Source organism: Canis lupus, chromosome 25 (assembly GCF_048164855.1).
Source record: "Canis lupus baileyi chromosome 25, mCanLup2.hap1, whole genome shotgun sequence".
Classification (NCBI taxonomy): Eukaryota; Metazoa; Chordata; class Mammalia; order Carnivora; family Canidae; genus Canis; species Canis lupus.
In genome coordinates this window covers 43,307,604-43,332,559 of record NC_132862.1, presented here as the reverse complement: position 1 = coordinate 43,332,559, position 24,956 = coordinate 43,307,604, and the positions used below count along the sequence as shown (strand labels likewise).

The window sequence follows — 24,956 nt, the reverse complement described above, 5'->3', positions numbered from 1 at the left end:
AAAATGCAATAAAAATAATTGTTTTACATTTGTAGAGAGCCCTATAGCTTATAAAGCTCTTTTCAGTAGCAATAATTATGTTCTACATTTGTAGGGAGACTTATAGTTTAAAAAGCTCTTTTGTAAAGATCAAAAATCAAAGATTTTATTTGATCTTTCTCAAAATTATATGAAGTGCATAAGCAGGTATTATTTTCATTGTAAAAAGCATTTCTTTTTGACATAATTACAGTCTTAAAGAAAAGTTTCAATAGCACAAAAATTTTGCATATACTCCACTTTCAGATTTTCCAACTGTTGACATTTAACCACATTTGCTTTATAGCTGTTCGTTTTTTTCTGAATTGTTTGAAAATTATAGCCCTTTCTCTCTAAATATTTCAATGTGAATATTCTAGAAACAAGAGTATTTTTTACATGACCACGACATAATTTTCAAAATCAGGAAATTAACATTAATATGATTCGTTTAGCCAGTTTACAGACATTACTCAAATATTGACAATTGTTCCATACTGCCATTCATAGAAAAAGAACATTTGAAATCATAGATTTCATTCAGTTTTCCTATCTCAAGTCTTCAAGTCCTCAGTTTTTCTTATCTTTCATGACCCTGGCATTTTTATGAGTACAGGCTAGTTATTTTGTACAATGTCTCTCAGTCTGAGTTTTTCTGTTTCATTTCCATTTTTTAGGTGAGGAAAATAAGAACCGAAGTTTGAAAGATGGATAATAAATGGAGAAGACTCAAATTTCAGTCTTTTGACTACAATATAATTGTCCTATGCCTCCAAAATAACAACTTAATTCACTTATATGTATAACTTACTTTTGCAAATATTATAATAATCTGTCAAGACAGATGTTCAAATGCCAGCTGCTTGACTATTTGCCATTTAAATTCAACCTTTGAATGGGGAGTTGGTAGTGATTGTTCTGCAGAGGCGCTTTAAGGTTAAGAGCGCAGGGCTTCATGTTCCTGTACCAATTTCATCAGGACAGAACCACTACATTTTCTCTGTTGGTTGTATCTACAATTTCATTCTTTTTAAAAAGCATACTTTCTCGAAGATTTTGAAAAATATTAAGTGGGCTGATCCTTAAGCTGATTTCAAGTAGTGCTGAATAGAAGAATGGAAGAATAGGTAAGAGTAGAGGTAGAGACCTATACAGGCAAGAGGAAGAAAAAGAAAAACAAAACCCAAATTACTGAAATTACTTTAGAAAAAGCAATTTCTAAAAATTCAACAAACTTTCAAATAATATCCCTAAGATATCATTAGATATAATGTCTATCTTTCTATAGCCTAAGTTCTGATATTTGTTCAGGCAGATACTAAATCTCAGTTCACACGCTGCTCCCTCTATGAAGTCTTCCTGCTGACTCTTTAGAAGTAGCATCTTCATTCACTTCAAATTCCATTATCTGAACTTCTTATCATATAACATTTTAAAACTGTGTTGTAAAAAAAAAAAATTAAAACTGTGTTGTAGTTATTTCTGTATATGTCTTATTTCTCTACTATATTGTTAAGTTCTTAAGAGTAGGTACTGTCTTTCATTCTCTTTGTATTTTTTGTAGTTCCTTGCATGGTATTTTGCACATAATAAATGCTCAATAAATACGTGTTGCATGAATGCAATACAACCAGTCCCCTCATTATTTGGGAAAATAAAATGAAAATATTGTCATATGATAGAGGCATTCAACTTGTTCTTTGTGGTCTCAAAGGGTGAATCAAGAAGGGCAGAAGTTTGATACTGATGCATTTTCTTTTTTAAGATTTTATTTATTTATTCATGAGAGACACAGAGAGAGGCAGAGACATAGGCAGAGGGAGAAGAAGGCTCCCTGCAGGGAGCTCGATGAGAGACTTGATCCCAGGACCCTAGAGTCATGCCCTGAGCTGAAGGCAGATGCTCAGCCACTGAGCCACCCAGATGCCTCTCACTTCATTTTTTAAAAAAGATTTATTTATTTATTTTAGAGAGAGAGATCATGAGCCAGAGCAGGGACAGAGGGAAACGGAGAGAATCTCAAGCAGACTCCCCGCTAAGCAGAGAGCCCAACCTGGGGCTTGATCCCATGACCCTGATATCTCCACCAGGGCTGAAACCAAGAGCCATAGGCCCAACTGACTGAGCCACCAAGGCACCCCTAGACTTGTTTCATTTTAAACACTTACTGATACTTCAGTGATAGGAAGAGAGCAGTACATCTCCAAACTTCCTTGCCTGCCACTGCCTCAAGTCCAGCTAAAATAGCTTCTTCCAGGGAGTAGATTAACAGGGAAAAGATGTTTTGCACTGAGGCAGGGTAGTTCTGATCCTAACTGGTGCTACCTCAGAACCATTTGTTTGGATATTCAGCCCAAGGTGGACTTTGTGGAATGAAAAACATTGAAAGAATGCAGGATGGAGATTTCCATATAATATCTGATAGTTTGAGTTCTAAAGCTTCTTATTTCCTTGTTAAGAAACAGGTAGTAGAATGTATGGGAAATGAAGAACTAAGTGGGTATACTCTACAGCTGAGCCCCACACCCATGTATTAAGTCTCTCCCAGGATTGTCAGCTGCTGCTTTTCTTTCTTTCTTAAAAGATTTTATTTATTTATTCATGAGAGACACACGGAGAGAGAGGCAGAGACACAGGCGGACGGGGAAGCAGGTCCCATGCAGGGAGCCCAACGCAGGACTCGATCCTGGGTCTCCAGGATCAGGCGCTGAGCCAAAGGCAGCGCTAAACCGCTGAGCCACCTGGGCTGCCCGGCTGCTGCTTTTCAACACACAATAGTTAGCCACTCATCTACTAAAGTTTCACTGGTGTTATTCCAGGGATCAGGTTTACTTCTGCCATCACCTTAGTAGGGTCAAGCAATGGGGGAAGGAACTGAGGGGCTAGGAGGATCCGTAAGCTCGGGAAAATATGCTAGATTGCTGTTCTGTCTTCTCCACATCCCCTCTTTCTGGCCCTAGAAACATAAAGATTCAGTTTTCCTTACGATGGGGTGACAACTCAGGAAGGAAAGATTATTTTTCATATGTCTGGTTTAAGTGTTGCTTGGAGGCAGTTACAGAATCCATCAGCAGTAGTGGAAGAGAGTAGAATGCACAACTCACAGGAGAGTCTCTAAGGTTGTGGAGTAATGTCCTTGTTATGAGGTATGACTCAACCCGTCTCTACCCCAAAGAATTATGCTCGGGGGAGAGGATAAAAATAAAAAAAGAATTATGCTCAGGATAAAGCAGAATTTTAAAATCATGGAACATGTTAGAAGGAGCGTGTTCGAGGAACTCCAGGTATTTTAATTAATTAATTTAAAGTAGGTTCTGTGTCCAATGTGGGGGTTAAACTTATGACTCTGAGATCAACAGTCTTTTTTTTTTTAAGATTTTATTTATTTATTCATGAGAGACACACACACACACACAGAGAGAGAAAGAGAGAGAGAGAGGCAGAGACACAGGCAGAGGGAGAAGCAGGCTCCATGCAGGGACTCCATCCCAGGCCTCCAGGATCCCACCCTGGGCTGAAGGCAGTATTAAACCACTGAGCCACCAGGGCTGCCCACATCAGACGTATTAATATGAATAATTTGATTGTTGTGAGGCAACTTGAGGAAGTATCAGAATGTCAATCTGCTCTGCAGTGGTGCAGGTGGGGGTGAAGGAATATACCAAGAAAAACAAAGAGAATTCAGCGGCCATTTAAGCAATATATTTTTTCTCTTTGTTGGGGATAGGGGAAACAGAAATGTGTAAGTTTATATATATATAAAAAAAAAGATAAAATCACCTCTTGTCCTATTGACCAGAAAAATCTGTTGTTTCCTTTTAGTCTTTTTTTAAAAACAAATACAGGGCCCCTGGGTGCCTCAGTGATTGAGCATCTGCCTTTGGCTCAGGGCATGATCCCAGGGTCCTGGGACCAAGGGTCCTGGGGTCGAGTTCCACATCGGGCTCCCCCAGGGAGCTGGCTTCTCTCTCTGTCTATGTCTCTGTGTCTCTCATGAATAAATTTTTAAAAATAAAAATTAAGAAATGAATACATATACAACATATATGATCCAAAATTAGTATCATATTGCATTTACAGTATTTTATTTATTCAGAAATAGTTGCAAACTCAAAAAAGTTACAAAAATAAAAATAGCATACAAAAATACCTGTCTACCCTTCACTCAGATACAGTTTCTAGTTAACATTTTACTCCATCTGCTTTGTCATTTCTTTGTCATCTGTCCGTATCTATATATGTAGAATGTAAGGATGAGTTACATACATCATGGCTCTCTTACCCCTGAATGCTTCAGTGTGTATTCCCCAAGTCTAAGGATTTTTCTCCTACATAACCACAATTGTCAGCAATATAAACTTATAAATTTACATTAGTTTAAGAATTTTATCCTATCGGGATGCCTGCATAGCTCAGTTGGTTAAGCATTTGCCTTCAGCTCTGGTCATGATCCCAGGATCCTGGGATCTAGCCCCACATTGGGCTCCCTGCTTGGTGGCGAGCCTGGCTTCTCCCTCTCCCACTTCCCCGCTTGTGCTTGCTCTCTCTCTTTCTTTGATAAATAAAATCTTTTAAAAAAGGAATTTTATTTTTATCTACCATCCATATTCCGATGTTATCAAATGAGCCAAAAATGTCCTTTATAGCATTTCCCCTGTCCAGCACAGGATCCAGTATAGGGTCAGGTATTACACTTCGTTGTCAAATCTCTTTAGCCTCCTTTATTCTGGCACCTTTTCATAGCCTTTATCTTTTCTGACATTGACGTTTTGAAGAATGTGGTGCCTCATGCCCCTGCCCCTAACACATACCCTTTTCCTTGTAATTGAATGCTCATTTTATTTGTCTGATGTTGCTTTGCAATTAGATCGAGGTTATGCATTCTTTACAGAACACTTGCACAAGTGATGGTGTGTCTTTCTCAGGATATCACATCTGGAGACAATGTCCTGCTACTCTTCATTGGTAATGTTAATTTGATCACCTGGTCAAATTTTGCCCAGTTGCTCCACTATACCCTTACTGTTTTTCCCCTCCTTTGCAACTTATAAGTTTATGGGGAGATCATTTAGGGTCATGCAAATATTCCACTCCTCATCAAAATTTCCCCTTAGATTTAGCATCCATTGATGATGCTTGCCTGCTTCCATCTTTACTGATGAATGCCAAATGACAATTTTCCAACTCTGGCATTTGACTTTTGCCAGTTAGCCTTTGTCTTTCTGCTATAACAAGAGACCCCTCTTTTATTATTGTGTTTTAACTGGGAAGGACTCATTATTCTCACTTTTTCCACATGTCAAAAAAGTCAGGTTGTCTATTGTCACTATCCCCCCACCCCATCCTGTAGACATTCCATCTGCATTGATGGGCCTCTAATCTGCTGTACAGCTAGCCTTCCTGAGATTTTTACTTCTTACCATCTCAGAAATTTCACAGCCTTTCTTCTGTGTTGGATCCTGTTTCCCTGGTTCCTAAATCCTGTGACTTCCTTTTTCTTAGGTTTTGTTTTGTTTTTGATTTTAGTAGGTTCCACACCCAGCATGGAGACCAATGCAGGGCTTGAACTCATGTCCCAGAGATCAAGACCTGACCTGAGACCAAGAGTTGGAACCTCAACTGCCTGAGCCACCCAGGCACCCCCTTCTTCCTTAGTTTGTTTCACATTTTGATACATTTCTCTCACCTTCTGAGAAAATGTGGGCGATATAATTTTTTTTTTCTGAGGACATATTTGTCCACCCACTTTCACTCTCACTTTATTGATAGTTTAGGTATTGAATTCTAGGTTGGAAATTGTTTTCCCTCAGAGTTTTGAAGGCATTGCTTTCGTGTCTTTTAGCTTCTATTGCTGTGCTGGGGAAGCCCAAGGCCATCCTGATTCCTGATACCTTTGATGTAACTGGATACTCTGTATGTAATGATACTTTTTAGGTATTCATTTTGGATGTTTTCATTTAAGATATTTCCACCACCTCTTATGATCTAAAATTTCTCAGCATAGCTTCTTTTAAATTAATCATACCAAGCTGTAGTATGGGTCCCTTCAATATGAAGATTTTTATCTTTCAGTTCTTAAAAGTTATTTGTGTGTTTTTTCTTTGTTAATTTCTTCCTAGTGTTTTGCTATTCTCTTTTTCCAGAATAGTTATTTGTCAGATATTGGACTTCCTTGACTGATATATTAATTTTCTTATTATTTCTCTTTTGTTATCCACCATTTTGATCAACTCTCTGGGATAGTTTCTTGGCTTTATCTTCCAAACCTATTACTGAGATGTTTGTTAGATATGTTAGATATCATATTTTTAATTTCTAAGAGCTTTTTAAAAATGTATTTTTCTTTTTATTAGAACATATTATTCATGAATAGAATACGATATCTTGTTGCCTGAGAATATTATTTATGTTTTCTTTGAAAAAATGTTTTCCTGTCTGCCTTGTCTCCTGGGTTACTTTTTTATTTGTTTTCATAGCTTTGATGTCAAAGATATGCCTTGGATCCTTTACTGCCCTTTAAGAATGAACTATTAAGGGCAGCCCCGGTGGTGCAGCGGTTTAGCGCTGCCTGCGGCCTGGAGTGTGATCCTGGGGACCCGGGATGGAGTCCCACGTCGGGCTTCCTGCATGGAGCCTGCTTCTCCTTCTGCCTGTGTCTCTGCCTCTCTCTTCGCTCTCTCTGAATGAATGAATGAATAAAATCCTTAAAAAAAATTGAACTATTAATTAGTTATTGGGGACTTAAAAAAAGATTTTATTTATTTATTTGAGAGAGTGTATGGGCATGAGCAGGGGGGAGGAGTAGAGGGAGAGGGAGAGACAGACTCCTGGCTGAGCAGGGAGTCCAACACAGGGCTGTATCCCAGGACCCTGAGATCATAATCTGAGCCAAGGGCAGATACTTAACTGACTCAGTCACCCACGTGCCCCTCATTGGAGACTTATGAGGGTATGGAAGCTCTTGATTTACTTCATTCTAGGCAAGCTTTTAAAACTTACTCTAAAAAATAAACAAACAAACAAACAAAAAAACCCCAAAAAACGTACTCTAATTTAAAAATGTTTGTGTTAAAATACATATAATATAAAATTTGCCAGCTTAACCATTTTTAAGTGTACAGCTCAGTAGTATTAAGTACATTGACATTGGCTGTTGTGCAGCCAATCTCCAGAACTCTTTTCCTCTTGCACAACTGAAACTCGAGGTGCAGCAAATAACAACTCTCTATTTCCCCTTCCTTTAGGCCCTGGTAACACTCTTCTACTCTTGGTCTTTATGAATTTGACTACTTTAAGTATCTCCTATAAGCAGAATTGTACAGTATTTGTCTTTCTGTGATGGCCTTACTTCACTTGGCCTAATGTTCTTAAATTTTATCCACATTGTACCAGGTGTCAGAATTTACTTCCTTCTTCCCTTTTTTTTTTTTTTGAAAGATTTTATTTAATTATTTATGAAAGACTCAGAGCGAGAGGTAGAGATATAGGGAGAGGGAGAAGCAGGCTCCTTGTGGGAAGCCTGATGAGGAACTCCCTCAGGACCCTGGGATCATGCCCTAAGCCAAAGGCAGATGCTCAACCACTGAGCCACCTAGGCCTCTCCACTATTAGCCATCCTAATAGACGTAGGCAAGCTGTTTTATTTAGATAGTTTTGGACTCTGCTTCTTCCACAGAAAATGATCTTGAACATTTTTGCATGTCAGTGGACATTTCTCTAAACATGATTTTTTAATGGCGGTATTATTGAACAGATCCCATAATGTGGTATTTTATTTTGTTTCCAGTAATTTTTAGGGTATCTTTGTATACATCTTTGTATACAGGGATGTATCTTTGTATACATCCCTGATATTTTCTTTAGTTGACAAGGTCCTGGAGGTTGAATTTCTGGGTCAGAGTGTATATATATATATATATATATATATATATTTGTTTTTTTAAGATTTTTATTTTATTTATTCATGAGATACACAGAGAGAGAGGGAGAGAGAGAGGCAGAGACACAGGCAGAGGGAGAAGCAGGCTCCACTCAGGGAGCCCAACGTGGGACTCGATCCCGGGTTTCCAGGATCACACCCCGGGCTGCAGGCAGTGGAGCCTGCTTCTCCCTCTGTGTCTGTGTCTCTGTCTCTCTCTCTGGGTCTCTCATGAATAAATAAATAAAATCTTTAAAAAATGTAAATCATGTGATAGTTTATGAAATACTTTAATTTCCTAATTTAAAATGGAAATGAGTGAAATTATATACTTATTTTTATTATTTTTAAAAGATTTTATTTATTTATTCATGAGAGAGAGAGAGAGAGAGGCAGAGACACAGGCAGAGGGAGAAGCAGGCTCCATGCAGGCAGCCAGATGTGGGACTGGATTCCATGACTCCAGGATCACGCCTTGGGCAGAAGGCAGGTGCTAAACCACTGACCCACCCAGGGATCCCTATATACTTACTTTAATATTCATGATTTCTAAATTTTTACTAAAGTTAAACTTTTTCTCATATTTATTGTATTCACCCTTTTGTGAAATATCTACTCATTTCATTTGCCTGTTATTCTTGAGATGTTAGAACTTTATATATATGAGTTCTTTTAAAAAATATTTTATTTATTTATTTGAGAGAGAGAGAGAGAGAAAAAGTGTGAACACAGGAGGGGGAGCAGCAGAGGGAGAAGGAGAAACAGTACTCCACCCCAGGAGGGAGCCAAAAGCAGGGTTTGATATCAGGACCCTGGGATCATGATCTGACCAGAAGGCAGACACTTAACCAACCGAGCCACCCCTATATAATGTTTTTTACCATTCATGATATTCCCCTTTTTTCTTGTTTACTTCTAAAGTTTATTTTATTTTCAGGAGGCTTGAGCGCTCAGTGGTTGAGCCTTTCGCTCAGGGTGTGAGGCTCAGGGTGTGAGGCTCAGGGTGTGATTCGGAGATTCTGGATGAGTCTTGCAGCTGGTTAGCAGCGCGGAGCCCACTTCTCCCTCTGCCTGTGTCTCTGCCTCTAGGTCTCTCATGAATAAATGAATAAAATCTTTTTAAAAAGTTTATTTTATTTTCAACTTCCAGAAGTTTAAAAAGTTTTATGTACCTTGTTACATTTGTCCCTCTTTTACAATTTATGTCCCATTTTTATACTGAGAAAGTCCTTCTCCATTCTGAGGTTGGGTACTCATCTGTGTATTTTTTGCTTTGTTTTATGTGTATCCCTGTGTTTTACATTTCACTCTTGAAGTCCATTGTAATTTTAGTATGTATTTTGATAGGAATCTAACTCGAATGGTTAACTAATGGTCCCAGCATCATTTAAAAAGTAAACCATTCCTTTATTGTTTGATTTGAAAAGGAGCCTTTACCAAATAAATTGTTCATGCATAGGGTCTGATTCTCAGCTTCCCACGGGGTTCCCGGGAAGAGTGAGTAGTCTTCCAGGAAATGACTTGCTCTGGAGCATTACTGCTCAGATAGTAAGCTGTCTGGTTAAAAGGATGTCTTGGAACAATGAATTTGAGAAAGAGAATGATTTTGTTGAAGTTCTTAAAGCACTTAAGACAGGGTTGTGAACGACTACACATTTTAATCTTCTTTTTGATCACTAATAGGACGCTAATACTGCTAATAGGATGTGCAGTCATCTCCCAGTTGCAAGTCACCGTTCCAAGGGCCATTCTTTTTTTTTTTTTTAATTTTTATTTATGATAGTCACACACACAGAGAGAGAGAGAGAGAGAGAGAGAGAGGCAGAGACACAGGCAGAGGGAGAAGCAGGCTCCATGCCGGGAGCCCGACGTGGGATTGGATCCCGGGTCTCCAAGGGCCATTCTAAGGAACGCCCTTCCTCCAGGTCGCCACACTCACTTCCCTGGGGTCCAGCTGATCGAAGAGGCCATCAGCTGACGGGCGGGTGCGTGCGGCCACGGCGGGGCCGGAGGGGAAGAACGTCCCTCTGCCTCGGTTCGCAGTGCCTGTCTGGGGTGGGATCTAGGAAGGACTCGGATGACTGTTCTCAAGACTTACATGGATGGTTTCTGGGAAGTTCCTACCCGGCCCCAACGCCGCATTCCATCTGGGGATTGGGCTTACTAGGCCTTTCAGGAATGCGCCAGAATGCCCCGCCTGAGCTCGCCCAGCCCGCCGGGGGGCAGCAGAGACCTGAGCGGCCGCAGAGCCAGAAGGAGCGCCGGGGAAGACGGAGCCAGGGAGTGACGCGGCAAGACTGGCCTTGGCGGATCCAAGGCCCCGCCGCACTGCCAGCTTGCTTTACGGCTTTCGGCGATTTGCTTTGCGGCGGCCCTTCTCCCTTTCCGACTTGATTTTCGGCTCCTCCTCCTGTACTTCCCGCCGGTCCCTGGCCCGCTCTGGGTTATGACCTTCTTCCCAGGGTTCTCTTCCCCTTCCTTCCCAGGCTCCCCTGCGCGGCTCTATCTAAACTCCCTTCCCCAAGTGCTTAGTGTAGACCGAGCTCCCTGCGTGCACCGCGCGCTGCCCGAGGCGCGTAAGTGGGGAGGGAGGCCCAGGGGGGTGGTTCCAGGCGGGGCTGCGGGGCGCGGGCCGCGCCTTCCGAGTGGCTCGCTGGCGGCGGGAGTTGGGCTCGTCGTGTGGGCCCCCGCACAGTGACCCTGAGTCCGGGGCGTAGCGGTTCGGGATCAGGGCCTCCCGAGGATTTGGTAGGGGGGACGGGTGCAGGAGACCTGGACCCCACGCGGAGCCCCGGGTCGGTGCGCAGGTGCGCGGTGCTCGAGCGGCGGTCCTGGCGCTCCTGGCGCTCCTGGCGCTCCGGCCGCTCCGGCCGCTCCGGCCGCTCCGGCGTCAGGCCTCCAGGGCGCCGTCTGCGCGGGGCCGAGGGGGCTCGGGTGTGTGTCTGCAGCCAGGCGGGGTCAGGCGGAAAGGCCGTGGTTGGGGAGCAGTTACCCGTTTCAAAGGAAGTAGACATTCACGTGTAGCCGCGTATTTAGCCTTCATAGGGGTGTTTGTTTTCAATCGAGATACAATTCATGTACGATTACATTCGTCCATTGAAGAGTTGGGTGGTTTTCGTATATTCACAGGGTTGTGCAGCCATCGTCGTTATCGAGTCCCATAGGTTTGTATCACCCACAGCTGGTTAGCAGGCACTTCTCGTTTGCCCCTGTCCCCACCCCACTAATTTACTTTTTGTTTCTGAATTCACTAATTCTAGATATTTCACATACGGGGAATCCTACAGTGTTTGTTTCTATGTGTTGGGCTTATTTCACCGAGCATAACGTTTTCAAGGCTCATGCATGCTGTAGCATTGTCAGTACTTCACTCCTTTTAATGGCAGAATAACAAGCCATGGTAGGGGCATTTGGGTGGTTTCTACTTGTGGCTTCGAAGAGCTTTTAAGATCTGTTCACAGAACTCACAGTCTGAGACACATTTTTTTAATTTTAATTTTTTATTTATTTATGATAGTCACAGAGAGAGAGAGAAAGAGGCAGAGACACAGGCAGAGGGAGAAGCAGGCTCCATGCAGGGAGCCCGACGTGGGACTCGATCCCGGGTCTCCGGGATCGCGCCCTGGGCCACAGGCAGGCGCTAAACCGCTGCGCCACCCAGGGATCCCACATTTTTTTAAAAAAGAGATTTTAATTATTTATTTGAGAGACAAAATGAGCAGGAGGAGGGCAGAGGGAGAGGGAGAAGCAGCAGCAGACTTCCCCAGGTGGAGCAGGCAGCCTGACTCCTGCTCGGATCATGACCTGAGCCCTGGCAGTTGCCCCCCCCCCCCCCCCAGGCGCATTTTTAAGGGAAATTTCTTATAAGCCAGCATTTAACTCTGAGACTGGCTTAGATATTTTAGTGTCCTCAGGTCTGGTATCTTTTGGGGAAGTTTGTCTTTTTCAAGTCCTCTCCTGGATCATTAATTGTAGTGATAACCGGCAGAGAAATAGTTGTACTGCTGCGTTATGTGTGCCATGACCTGTTTCTCTTGTGATATGAACTGGGTGTAGCTGGAGATAAGTGTATGAAAACGTGGCTGAGAGAGCTGTGGGAGAGGTTTTATTGAAAACAAAACAAAACAAAAACCTGTAGTGTATTGTCATTATTCATGGAATCTGCTTTGAGAATGTACCTATTCACAGATTTCTTTGTAACCCCTAAATCAACACTCATGGTGCTTTTAGGTATATTTAGTGTCACATTTTTCTCATTTTTGTACTTTTTGTTAGTGATCTTGCAGTTTGGAACAGCCTTTCTCTTCTTGAATGGCTGGGTGTGGATTATGGTGTGTAATATGTGCTTTGATGTGTGTCTAAAATGCTAGGGAAACATAGGATTAATTCTATTTAGAGTGTAAGCTCCATAGCACTTCAAAGAGGACATGACATCTGAAGTTTCACAAATGTTACAGCAGCATGTACTTGAAAAGAAAGGAACTCAGTTTGCTGTCCTGCTGTTTTTGATCCTTGCAATCAGATCCATGCCCGCACTGACGTCTCTCAGTTCTGCCCTGTAATATATCCAGAGTCCATTCTTCCTCCACGTGGCCTTGGTATTTCTTTATCATTTTCTCTCTGGACTGTTGTAACAGACTTCTAACTGATCCCTCCATCAATTATTCTCTGTTGACAAAGAGCCTTTTGAGACAGTATAATCTCATCATTCTCAGCTTAAAATTTCCATTGGACTCATACTAAAGTTTCATATTTTTTAAGGTGGACAATATTATTCTTCATAATCATGCCCTGCCTGTGCTTTGTTTTTTCTTTCAATTTTTAAAAAAAAAGATTTATTTATTTATTTATTCATGATAGACACAGAGATTGAGAGAGAGAGGCAGAGACACAGGAGGAGGGAGAAGCAGGCTCCATGCCGGGAGCCCGATGTGGGACTCAGATCCCGGGACTCCAAGATCGTGCCCTGGGCCAAAGGCAGGCGCCAAACCGCTGAGCCACCCAGGGATCCCCTCCTGTGCTGTCTTTAACAAAGATAAAAGAAAGGTCAGATGAAAGAGGAAAATTGCCATATGCAACATGCCTCATTCCCTCTTCTTCCTCCTCCCTTCTTCCACATATAATTAGAAATGCTTTATGTGAAAAGGAAGTGGATAAAAATAAAAACAATTTTGTCAGTCTTGTTTATCTTAATGTCTCTCAAATTCATCCATTTGCTCACAGCCCTGCTCTGGTTCAGGCTCTTTCCCTTTCTATCCCACATTTTTTTTTTTTTTTGGTAAGAGAGGGTGGTGGTAGAAAGGGAGAGGGAGAGAGAGAATCTTAAACAGGCTCCATGCCCAGCGCAGAGTCCAATGGGGGGCTTGATCACAATCCTGAGATCATGGCCTGAGCCAAAATCAAGAGTCGAAGCTTAACCAACTGAACCAGGTTGGTGCCACCTGTTCTACAAATCTTTTCTTGGTCATATGTTTTTTTTCCTCTGAGAAAATACTTAGAAGAATTCTTGGGTCATATGGCAGTTGCATGTTTAATTTCTAAGGAAATTATCAGTTTTATTTACAAATTAAAAAACATAAGGCTTCTAGAAGAAAATATAAAAATATGTTCATGACCTGGGGGTGTGCAGAGATTTCTTTCTTTCTTTCTTTCTTTTTTTTTTTTTTGTGCAGAGATTTCTTAGACAAGATTTAGAAAGCAATACCCACTTAAAATGAGATTACATCAAATTTAAAACTCATCAAAGACAGCTCTCTAAGAAAACAAATAGGCAAGCAAGCACCAACACCTACCTCACAAAGGACTGATCTCCAGGGTGTAAAAAGTGCCATTAGGGTTCAAGGCCTGGGGATAATCCTCTGTGGCCTGCTGTTCTATCCTCTGAACCTATGCTATGGTTCTATGCTGTGCTATCTTCTAGTCATTATTATTTTTTCATGGAGGATAGCATGTGCTTACAACTGAATAGTTTTATCAGTTTGTTTCCAGCCAATGGTGTATGAGAATTCTAGTTGCTTCACGTCCTTGCCAAATTTTGGTGCTGTAGTCTTTATTTTTAGCCATTCTGGAGGGTTTAGAAGGGTATGTCATTACGGTTTTAATTTAAGTTCTTGATTACTAATGAAGTTGAACTTTCCTGTGCTTTTTGACATTTGTGTATCTTCCTTTAAGTGCCTCTTCAGATGTTTGACTACTTAAAATTAGATTGTCTTTATTGAGTTGTAGGAGTTAAATCTTTTTTATATCCTGGGTATCACCTTTGGTGTTGCATATTCATTTTCATAGAGTGCTCTTTAATAAGCAAAGTATTACATATTGATGTAGTCATATTTATCATTTTTTTCTTGTATTACTGCTTTCTGAGTCCTAAGAAATCTTGACCACCTCTAGGATGTGAAGATATAATTCTATATTTTCTTTTAGAAAATTTGTAATTGTAGCTTTTATTTTAGGCCTATGATCCATCTCTAGTTTTTGTGAATTGTGTAAAAAATATTTTGTGGAAAATTTAAAAATTTTTTCTCCATATAGATATCCTGTTATCCAGAATCATCTGTTGAGAATGCCATTGCATTATATTTGTACCTTTGCAATTCACATTGCCATTCAGACGACTGTATAAATGGTGGTTGGTTTCTAGGCTTTTTTTCCTGTTCCACTGATCAATTCTTTTTAATTAAAGATTTATTTATTTATTTGAGAGAGACAGAGAGAGAGCAAGAGTAGAGGGAGGGGCAGAAGGAGATAGAGAGGATCTCCAGCAGACTCCTTTGGTGAGCACAGAGCCCGATGTTGATACCTCATCCCCAAGACCATGACCCAGAGACCACGACCTGAGCTGAAACTGAGAGTCGGTCACCTAACTGATTCAGCCACCCAGGCACCCCACCAATAATAAATTCTTATGTCAGTTTTAGTTACTTCTGTTTTAATTATGATAGCTGTAGAGTAAGTCGGGAAGTCACATAGTGTAGGTCCTTCAACTTGTTTTTCGTGATTGATCTGGACAGTCTAGTTTCTTTGCATTTTCCATATAAATATTAGAATCATTTTATCAATTTCTTTTTTTTATTTTATCAATTTCTATAAAAAGTCTGTTAAGATTATGACTGAGATGACATTTAATCTTTAGATTAATTTGGGAAAAATTAACATCTTAATAGTATTGACTCTTGAAATTTATGAACATGGTACATCTTTTTTACTAGGTCTAATTTCTTTTAGTGCTGTTTGTGGTTTTCAGTGGGGACGTCTTATACTATCTTTTGTTAAATTTGTTTCTAAGTATGCCTTTTTTAACTCTATTGTAAGGTGGAGTCATCATTTTTATCGTTATTTTATATATAATGGGCCATTTTTCTTTGACAGCTTCCCAGATTTTCTCTTTATTTTTGTTTTCAGCAGTTTGCCTATAGTGTGTGTCTGGGTGTGATTGGTTTTCTTTATATTTATCTTGCTTGAGGTTTGTTGACCTTTAATCTGTAAATTTATGCCTATCACCCAATTTAGGAGATTTCAAGTCATTAATTTTTTTTTCTATTTTCTTTAACTTCTTTTGTGCCTTCAGTTGTATTTGTGTTAGCTGTTTTTATATTATTCTACAGGATTCTGAGGCTTTTGCTTATTTTCAGTCTGTCTTTTCCTCTTCGGGTTATATAATTTCTATTGAACTATCTTCAAGTTCACTGACTTTTTATCTTCAATTTTGCATTTTGTGAACAGGATTGATAGATAATTTATGAGTTTCCTAGGTTGAGAATAGTTTCTCTTCTGTAAGTATAGTGAGTATGGTTTCTTTATTAGACGCAAAAAGCCAAAAAAGGGGAAATGGTTCTATATCCTTTGACTTTTAAATTTTCTCTTGTCTTATAGGATCTATACTGCCTTTTTTGTCCTTTACAGCACAGTTTCGAAGGCACCTCTTATTCCTTTTGCCCTCTTTTCCCCAGAAACACTGACTTTTCAAGACTGCCTCCTTGAGTTGTATATATACTTTTTTCCTGGATGGCTCTGACCTGCCAGAACTCTTTGTCAGTATCTTCATACTTAGTGTGAGTATGCTTTTCCTGGGAGCAATTTTAGTTCCATTTTAGGCTCTCTATCCTCCTCTGCTCTCTTTTACATATTTCTCTTCCCTTCTATGTCCCACCTTACTCTCCTTGAAGAGTTAGGATGAACATTTGAGAGCTATCTCCACCAGAAGTTGATGTTTGTTTTTTCTAATTCCAGGCGATTTGAAGCCTGTAGTATTTTCAGTTTTCTAGTTATATTAGTAGTTATGGGGTATTTGTGATTATATTTGTTCCTCTTTTTGATCTACGTTGGATGAATTGGGATATTTAGATTTATGTAACTGCCATAAGTGGCTGTGGAGGAAGTCTTTCCTAACACTTTATTTTGAAACACTTGAAGCCTTCAGAAAAGTTACACAAGGGATGTCTGCATATCCTTCACCAAGATTCATAAATTTGTTACTTTGCTTTATCTTCTTCTCCTCCTCTTTGCATTTACCCACACACATATTTTGTTAGTTGAATGATCTGAGAGTAAGTTGCAGAAAACATGACCGTTCACTTCACTCCATCATGTATCTCCTAGTGACAAGATTGTTCTCTTATATAACTGTGATAGGACCTTAACAACAATGCAATACCATCGAATAATATTCAGTCCATCATTAAAATCCCCCCTTGTTCCCATACTAGCCTTTACAGCTTTTTTTTTCCTGATCTAAAACCCTCTCAAGGACCACACTGTAGTTGTAGTTGTGTGTTGTGTATCTTTAGTCTCTTGATCTAGAAGAGTTCACGAGCCTTTTTGTTTTGCTTTATTTTTTGAGACATTGATACGATTTGAGTCTAACCCTTATAGGTTTCAACTTGTCTGTTTCCTCTTGATCAGAGTCATAATTAAATTCGTAGAAATACTCCCTAAGTGATGTTGTGACCTTTTCAGTATATCCATCAGGAAGCTTATGATGAGAATATTATTGATGACATTATGTTTAATTACCTGATTAAGGTAGCATCTGCTAGATTTCTCCATTGCTAGGGTATTTTTTGCTCTCCCTACATTTTTCTCCAAGCATTAAGTAGCTTATCTGAGAGAAGAGCCCAGGATGTCTTGGTAGAGGTGAGGGAAGTGAGATGGGGAAGAAAAGGCAGTCAACAGAGGGTGCATAGCCAAGCCAGTTAACACTAGTGGGCAACCAAACCTAATTTCACTGGAGAACTCAAGCCAATGTGGGACTCACAGCTCAGTGTTATTTCACAAAGTGGGTAAGAAATCTGGCCACCCCTTGGTGACAAGTACAACTAACTGCTTGATCTCCTTAAGCTGTTTCTCAGGAGCATGTATGAAGTACTATATCCCAGGACAACCCACCCAAAGGAAGAAAGGAGAAGAATTTACCCTTTAAAGCTACTGTGTCTCATTGGTAAAAAGTTTGCCTCATGGTGTATTAACTCCCTCAGACTTCCCGGTTGTGCATGGGCTTCAGGTGGGTCCTACAGGTTCTTATACTTCCAAGGCAAGAGGGAACCCAGGGGTGGGAGCAAGAGGCATCTAGCATGACTAGGAAGTAAGGGACCGGTGGTGGTGCCTCTGTGCATTCACTCAACTCATGCATATTTAGTTGACCTAATAATGGCAGCTGGGGTAGAAAAGTGGTCAAGGGCCTCAGAGACTGACGAGGCCAAGAAGATTTGAGGTGCTGCATAAGATATGCGTGCTAAATTAGGATTCTACTCTTGTTTAGCAAATATGCTCATACATATATACACATAAAACATACATACATAAACTCAATCTTTTTTTAAAAAAGAGTTATCTGGGGATCCCTGGGTGGCTCAGCGCTTTAGCCCCTGCCTTCGGCCCAGGGCGTGATCCTGGAGTCTCAGGATCGAGTCCCACATTGGGCTCCCTGCATGGAGCCTGCTTCTCCCTCCGCCTGTGTCTCTGCCTCTCTCTGTGTCTCTCATGAATAAATAAATAAAATCTTAAAAAAAAAATAAAAATAAAAAAGAGTACCTGTTGCGGTTGGTGATCCAGCCAAATTTTACTTCCATATTTTTTGATAAATGTTTAAAGCTTTCTACAGTAAATATATTTTAATTTCATAATGGGAAAATGGTCGTGGACAGTTTTAAAAGGAAGATAGCTGTTTTTCAAAGTAGTAACTGGCAAAAAAAAAAAAAATGATTCCATGTTTTACTTTTTATAGGGCAGAGATGAAGTTATCCTTTTCTGTGATGAAAGGTTGACTCTTCTAAGATATTGTTTAGAAAAGTAGAAAGTTGCTTTTTAAGTGTGAGAAATATAACTCTTGCCTTATAAAATGAGTTTTTAAATAATTAAAAAATAAACTTAGTATCCTACGCTATGTATTTCATTCATCCATCCATCCATTCATTCATTTAATCACTCACCACTTTCCTCCCTGACCCATTACTATGAGCCAGGTACCATGCTACTCACTGGGTGCCAAGAAGAATCAAGAATCTCCTGTCTTCTAGGGGGTTACATTGGAGTGGGGAACATGGATATAAAAGAGACAGCACTCACCAAATGCTTTCTTACATTTTCTAACCTCCATTGCAATTAAGCTGGGGCCTTGTGACAAGTTCTGTCCCGTGAACTGTGACCAGAAGTGATGCATATCACTTCTGGCCTAAGGCAGCTATGAACTGGTGTGACTTTTCCAACTTTCTCCCCACTGTAGTGGTGACCTTGGAGGTCACATATCTTAGATGTACAGCCACAGGATGGGCAGAGCCACCAGACTGCATTAGATCTTGCATGAAAGATGTAAACCTTTATTGTATTATTTTTCCTCTTTTTTTTATTGTTGCAAAATATACATACTTAAATTTCAACCACTTCAACTATTTTTTTTTAAGATTTTATTTATTTGACAGAGAGAGAGAGAGAACACAATCAGGGTAAGTAACAGGAGAAGGAGAAGCAGGATCCCCACCAAGCAGGAAGCCTGACGTGGGGCTCCATCCCAGGACCTGGGATCATGATCTGACCTGAAGGCAGACAATGCTTTACTGATTCAGCCACCCAGGTGCCCCAACTTCAACCATTTTTAAGTGTACAACTCAGTAGTATTAGGTATATTCCCAATGTATACCCCTTTATTTTAACAAATAAGTGGACAAGTGCTCATTTGAGACTTTGTAAATATCCTCCACAACTTTCTAGTATCCATTGGTGATTTTTACTGGATACTGTTATCACATCATTTTCTTTTAATTTATTTATTCGTGAGAGATGAGAGAGAGGCAGAGACATAGGCAGAGGGAGAAGCAGGCCTCCTGAGCCATCCAAGTGTCCCACATCATTTTTTTTTTTTTTAAGATTTTATTTATTTATTTATGAGAGACACAGAGAGAGGCAGAGACATAGGCAGAGGGAGAAGCAGGCTCTCCGCAGGGAGCCTGATGGGAGAGTCCATCCCAGGACCCCAGGATCATGACCTGAGCCAAAGGCAGCTGCTCAGCCATTGAACCACCCAGGTGTCCCTCACATCATTATTTATTTATTTATTTGTTTGTTTGTTTGTCTGTTTATTTATTTAAAAAATTTTTTTTAAAGATTTATTTATTTATTCATGAGAGACACAGACTGAGAGAGAGGCAGAGACACAGGCAGAGGGAGAAACAGGTTCCTCCCAGGGAGCCCAAGGTGGGACCCCATCCCAGATCCTGGGATCACGACCTGAACCGAAGGCAGCCGCCCAACCGCTGAGCCACCCAGGCATCCCATCATTTTAATATGATAAATTTATGAGGTTGATTTTACTAATATTCCCCTTTAGAGATGAGGAAATTGGAGTGCAGAAAGTTTAAGTAATTGCCCAATTTATTTTATTTTATTATTATTTTTTAATTTAATTTTATTTATTTATGATAGTCACAGAGAGAGAGAGAGGGAGAGGCAGAGACACAGGCAGAGGGAGAAGCAGGCTCCGTGCACCGGGAGCCCGACGTGGGATTCGATCCCCGGTCTCCAGGATCGCGCCCTGGGCCAAAGGCAGGAGCCAAACAGCTGCGCCACCCAGTGATCCCAATTGCCCAATTTAAATACCTGGTTGGGTGGAGCTGGATATTGATCAGCATTTTGACTGTAATATTCAAAGCATGCTTTATAGCAGTGATTGGCACACTATGGCTTGTGGACCGAATCTGCCACCTCTTTTTGTAATAAAATTTTATTGGGATACAACCATGTCCATTTGTTTATGTATTATCTATGGTTGCTTTCACATTAAAATGCCAGGGTTGTATAGTTGTGACAGAGACCATGTAGCCTGCAAAACCTAAAATATTTACCATCTGGCACTTGACAGAAAAAGTTGCTGACCTCTGCTTTATGTAGTAGGTCTTTCTTTAAATTTTTTATTTTAATTTTTATTAAAATAATACATGCACATATTTGGAGAATGAAATAGTGCTAAAAGTTTTATTTGGAAAAAGTAGATGCCTGCTACATTGTTCTCCACCCCAGTCCCACCCCTTGGAGACAGATCTGCTGTATTCTTTTTTTTTTAAAGTAGGCTTCACACCCAGTGTGGATCTCATTTTGGGGCTCAAACTCAGGACCCTGAGATCAAGACCTGAGTTGAGATCAAGAGTTGGACACCTAACCGACTGAGCCAACCAGGCACCCCTGCTTCATTCTTTTAAGTGTTTTTTTTTTGGCATTTATAGTTGCATTTTTTTTTTTTTAAGATTTTTATTTATTCATGAGAGACACACAGAGGCAGAGGCAGAGACAGGCAGGCTCCCCACAGGGAGCCTGATGTGGGACTAGATTCCGGTACCTCAGGATCACAACCTGAACCAAAGGCAGATGCTTAACCACTGAGCCACCCAGGTGCCCTATAGTTGCATTCTAAATACCATCCTTATTCCACTATATCTTTTTGTAACAATTTTAAGTTTGTTTTGTTTTTTAGGTAATCTCTGTGCTTAATGTAGGGCTTGATCTCACAACCCTAGATCAAGAGTTGAGTGCTCTATCAGCTGAGTCAGGCAGGCACACAACCTGTTTTAACAGATTTTGTGTGTGTGTGTGTGTGTGTGTGTTCCAGTTTTTCCACATCTTCACTAATGTTGGTTATCCACTGTCTTTTATTGTAGCCATCCCTGTGTGTGTGAAGTGTTTTGTACTTTTTAAAAGTTTTTATTTAAATTCCAGTTAACATACAGTGTAATATATATTTTTTAAGATTATTTATTTATTCATAGAAACACAGAGAGAGAGAGGCAGAGACACAGGCAGAGGGAGAAGCAGGCACCATGCAGAGAGCCTGATGTGGGACTCGATCCAGGGTCTCCAGGATCACGCCCTGGGCTGCAGGCGGCACTAAACCGCTGCGCCACCGGGGCTGCCCCATACAGTGTAATATTAGTTTCAAGTGTGTAATATAGTGATTCTGTTTTAACAATTTAATTTTTTATTTTATTTTTTTAAAGTTTATTTATTTATTTAAATAATCTCTACCCCTAGCATGGGGCTTGAACTCATGACCTCAAGATCAAGAGTCACATGCTCTTCAGACTGAGCCATCCAGGCATCCCCATTATAACAATTTTAGACACTAATTATTGACTATCCTAGTTTAGGCCACTCTTCTACTTATTTGGTGCCAGATTAGAATAATTTATCATTCTTAGCTGAAATACAATGTTTTATGATCATTTTTTTTTGTTTTATGATCATTTAAATAGTTTTTTGCATTTTCATCATATTTTAGAAAATTGAGACACCCTTAGCAATAGCTAACCTTTTAGTACTTCATGTGTGCATTCTTTTTTTTTTTTTTAAGATTTTGTTCATTCATGAGAGACAGAGAGAAAGGCAGAGACATAGGCAGAGGGAGAAGCAGCCTCCCCTCAGGGATCCCAATGTGGGACTTGATCCCTGAACTCCAGGATCACGCCCTGAGCAAAAGCAGAGCTTATCTGCTGAGCCATCTAGGCATCCCCATGTTGCACAATTCTAATGCAGTTTCATGCAATATCATGTTAATCTTGATAGAACCCCTAGGAAATGTAGGTATTATGTCCATTTTCTAGATGAGAGAACATCATTTGGTAGAGGTTATGTGATTTTTCCCGTGGTCAAGCACCTAGTGAATGATAGAGCCAGAAACTGACATTTAGAACTTGAGCCCCTAAATGCTGTATTGTAATGACACATGGAGCGTCCTGCCACTTGACATTCCCAGGTCTGTAGTTTTACTGTCTGCAAATAACCTGAAGACTACAGCTTGGAAGTTTGCTGAGGCACAGCTTTCTTTTTCCCCCAGAACTGTTTTATCTTTATTTTGCACACGCCCACAGCCAGTTAGTTTGCACACACCCACTGAGTAATTTCATTTTACAAAAGGGGCAGAAGTTGGGTGATATCAAGAAGAGTGACATGGGATCCCTGGGTGGCGCAGCGGTTTAGCGCCTGCCTTTGGCCCAGGGCGTGATCCTGGAGACCCGGGATCGAATCCCACGTCGGGCTCCTGGTGCATGGAGACTGCTTCTCCCTCTGCCTATGTCTCTGCCTCTCTCTCTCTCTCTCTGTGACTATCATAAATAAATAAAAAAAATTTATAAAAAAAAGAAGAGTGACATGTAGAAAAGAACAGGAAGGCAAACGTGGGAAGCAAATAATTTTTAATTTTTTTAAAACACAGCAAAGAATCATGCAGTGTTGCCAATAGTGGACGCAGGTATGCACATTTGTTTGCAACCGGTCCTGTGAAAGCAGCACCTTTCATTTCACCTTTTCTGTTTACCATGACCCCTGCGTTATCTTCAAAACAGAGAAACACACCAGCTTTTCTCCTGTAGGACTTTTGTTGTCCAGTTATCACTGCTGGATGTACCTTTCCTTTCCTTTTCTTTTTTTTCTTTTCTTTCTTTTCTCTTTCTTTCACACACAGAGAGAGAGACAGAGACACAGGCAGAGGGAGAAGCAGGCTCCATGCAGGGAGCCTGAAGGGGGACTCGATCCCGGGTCTCCAGGATCACGCCCTGGGCTGAAGGCAGCACCAAACTGCTGAGCCATACATGGTGCCCCTGTACCTTCTTTCTGAGCTCTGGTTTGTCATCTTCACTGTGGCCATCACCATATCACCCCCACCAGCAGCAGGAAGTCTGTTCAGTCCCTGATCCTCTTTCTTTGAGGAGATGATCTACAGATTTTTGGCTCCTGTGCTGAGCACAATTGATCACGGCTCCTATTGGAAGACCCAGGAAGTCCTAGAATTTTACACTGGAGGACCTACCATGTCCTTGTTTCTGGATCTTGAGTGTTGGAAAGGGACAGAAAGGCTGGGCACAATACTGAATCCATCTGATCTGAGACAGGTGTAGGGGTAGTCAGGTAGTGGGTCAGCCAGTTGCAGGTGCTTCTTCTGAGGGTAATTCTGTTTTCTCATGGACTATATATTTACATAGTCTCAGTATAATACATTGGCTCCCAAACTTGAGTTTGTGTTAGAATCACCTGGTAGGCTTGGGCAACCATTGACTTCTGGAGCTCACCTCTAGTTTCTGAGGTCCACAAGGTCTAGGGTAGGACTTGAGGATTTGCATTTCTGTTTTTTTTTTTTTTTAAGATTTTATTTATTTATTCATAAGAGACAGGCAGAGAGAGGAGCAATCGTCATGCAAGGAGCCTAATGTGGGACTTGATCCTGGGACTCTGGGATCACACCCTGAGGCAAAGGCAGACACTCAACCACTGAGCCACCCAGGGGTCCTGAGGATTTGCATTTCTAATAAGCTCCCAGGTGATGCTGATGCTGCAAGAGACCTCACTGGTCTAATGCTTTATTCCTGAATGTTAGGGTCACCGTATTGCCTTCTCTTGCTTTTTATTTTTTTTAAAGATTTTATTTATTTATTTGAGAGAGAGACAGCATAAGGGGGAAAGGGAGAAGCAGAGGGAGAGGGAGAAGCAGACTCCTTGCTAAAGGGGAGCCTCTCCAGGGGCTGATGTGGGACTTGATCCCAGGACCTTAGGATCATGACCTGAAGGCAGATGCTAAACCAACTAAGCCACCCAGGTGCCCCTTCTCTTGCTCTTTAATTTTCCTGTCTATGAGTCTTCTACCAGCTAGCTTGTTAGGTCCTGGAAAGCAGATCAGTTATTGTGGCTTTTAGTTTTTTTGTTGTTTATGTATATTTTATTTATTTGAGAGAGAGAGCATGAGTGAGCATGAATTGGGGGGAGGGGTAGAAGGAGAGGGAGAAGCAGACTCTGTATTGAGCAGGGAGCCAGCCAGGGGACTCTATCCTAGCATCCTGAGATCATGACCTGAGCTAAAGACAGACACTTCACTGACTGAGCCACCCAGGTGCCCCTGGCTTATACTTCTTTTATGACCTCACCGAGGCCAAGGTCATGTTGCTCATATGATAGGGAGTAATCAGTTGGTTGGTTACTCTCCCTTGGTGTGTTTTGTAATTTTGACTTTTCCAATTATAAACATTACAGTTATACATTCTGATTATAAAAATCACCTTTACAATTGCCCTTACAATACAATTGCCCTAGCAAAATTTTTATTGTGTATTTAAGAAGGCTATATACCCAGCATGAGGCTTGAACTCATGACCCTGAGATCAGGCTTCCCATGCTCTACTGACTCAGCCAGCCAGGTGCCCCAACTCTAGAAAAATTTTAACAAAGATGGAAGTGGATTCTAAAGGATCTTCAGTGATTGCTAAGCACTGAGGAACTTAGTCTGATTGGGGCAGTGCTTATAAATAAAGCGTTAAGTAAATAAAAAACTTGTAGAATACTGCATATGGATGCTTTAATCTGATTTTAAGTGGAGGTTCTTGTTTTTTACCTTTACCATTCTTTGAGATCTTTTTTAATCTTCTGTTTTTATTAGAGGTTACTCAAAATCAACATGTTTGGGGCTGAGGAAGCAGTTCTTGGAGGCCGTGGCAGCCATCCTTCTGCTGGTGGCAACTCTGTATTATGCTTTGGACAGGTAACTGTGTTT

General features: G+C 40.8%; 1 protein-coding gene across 16 annotated transcripts in view; it reads left to right on the top strand.

The window, feature by feature from the left end:
- RAD52 (RAD52 homolog, DNA repair protein) overlaps positions 1-24,956 on the top strand; it is a 119,455-nt gene that overhangs the window by 70,644 nt on the left and 23,855 nt on the right. For 2 of the 16 annotated variants that reach the window (XM_072799533.1, XM_072799534.1), the window contains one exon: positions 24,843-24,944. The exons of 1 other annotated variant lie outside the window; for it this stretch is intronic. In XM_072799533.1, coding sequence (XP_072655634.1) covers positions 24,861-24,944 — 84 coding nt within the window. In that variant the 5' untranslated portion in view covers positions 24,843-24,860. Of the gene's footprint in view, positions 1-10,356; positions 10,513-10,541; positions 10,744-11,065; positions 11,101-11,145; positions 13,367-17,272; positions 17,436-24,842; positions 24,945-24,956 lie in introns of those variants that run through there. 13 more of the 16 variants (XM_072799529.1, XR_012017884.1, XM_072799527.1 and 10 more) reach the window with 13 other exon arrangements.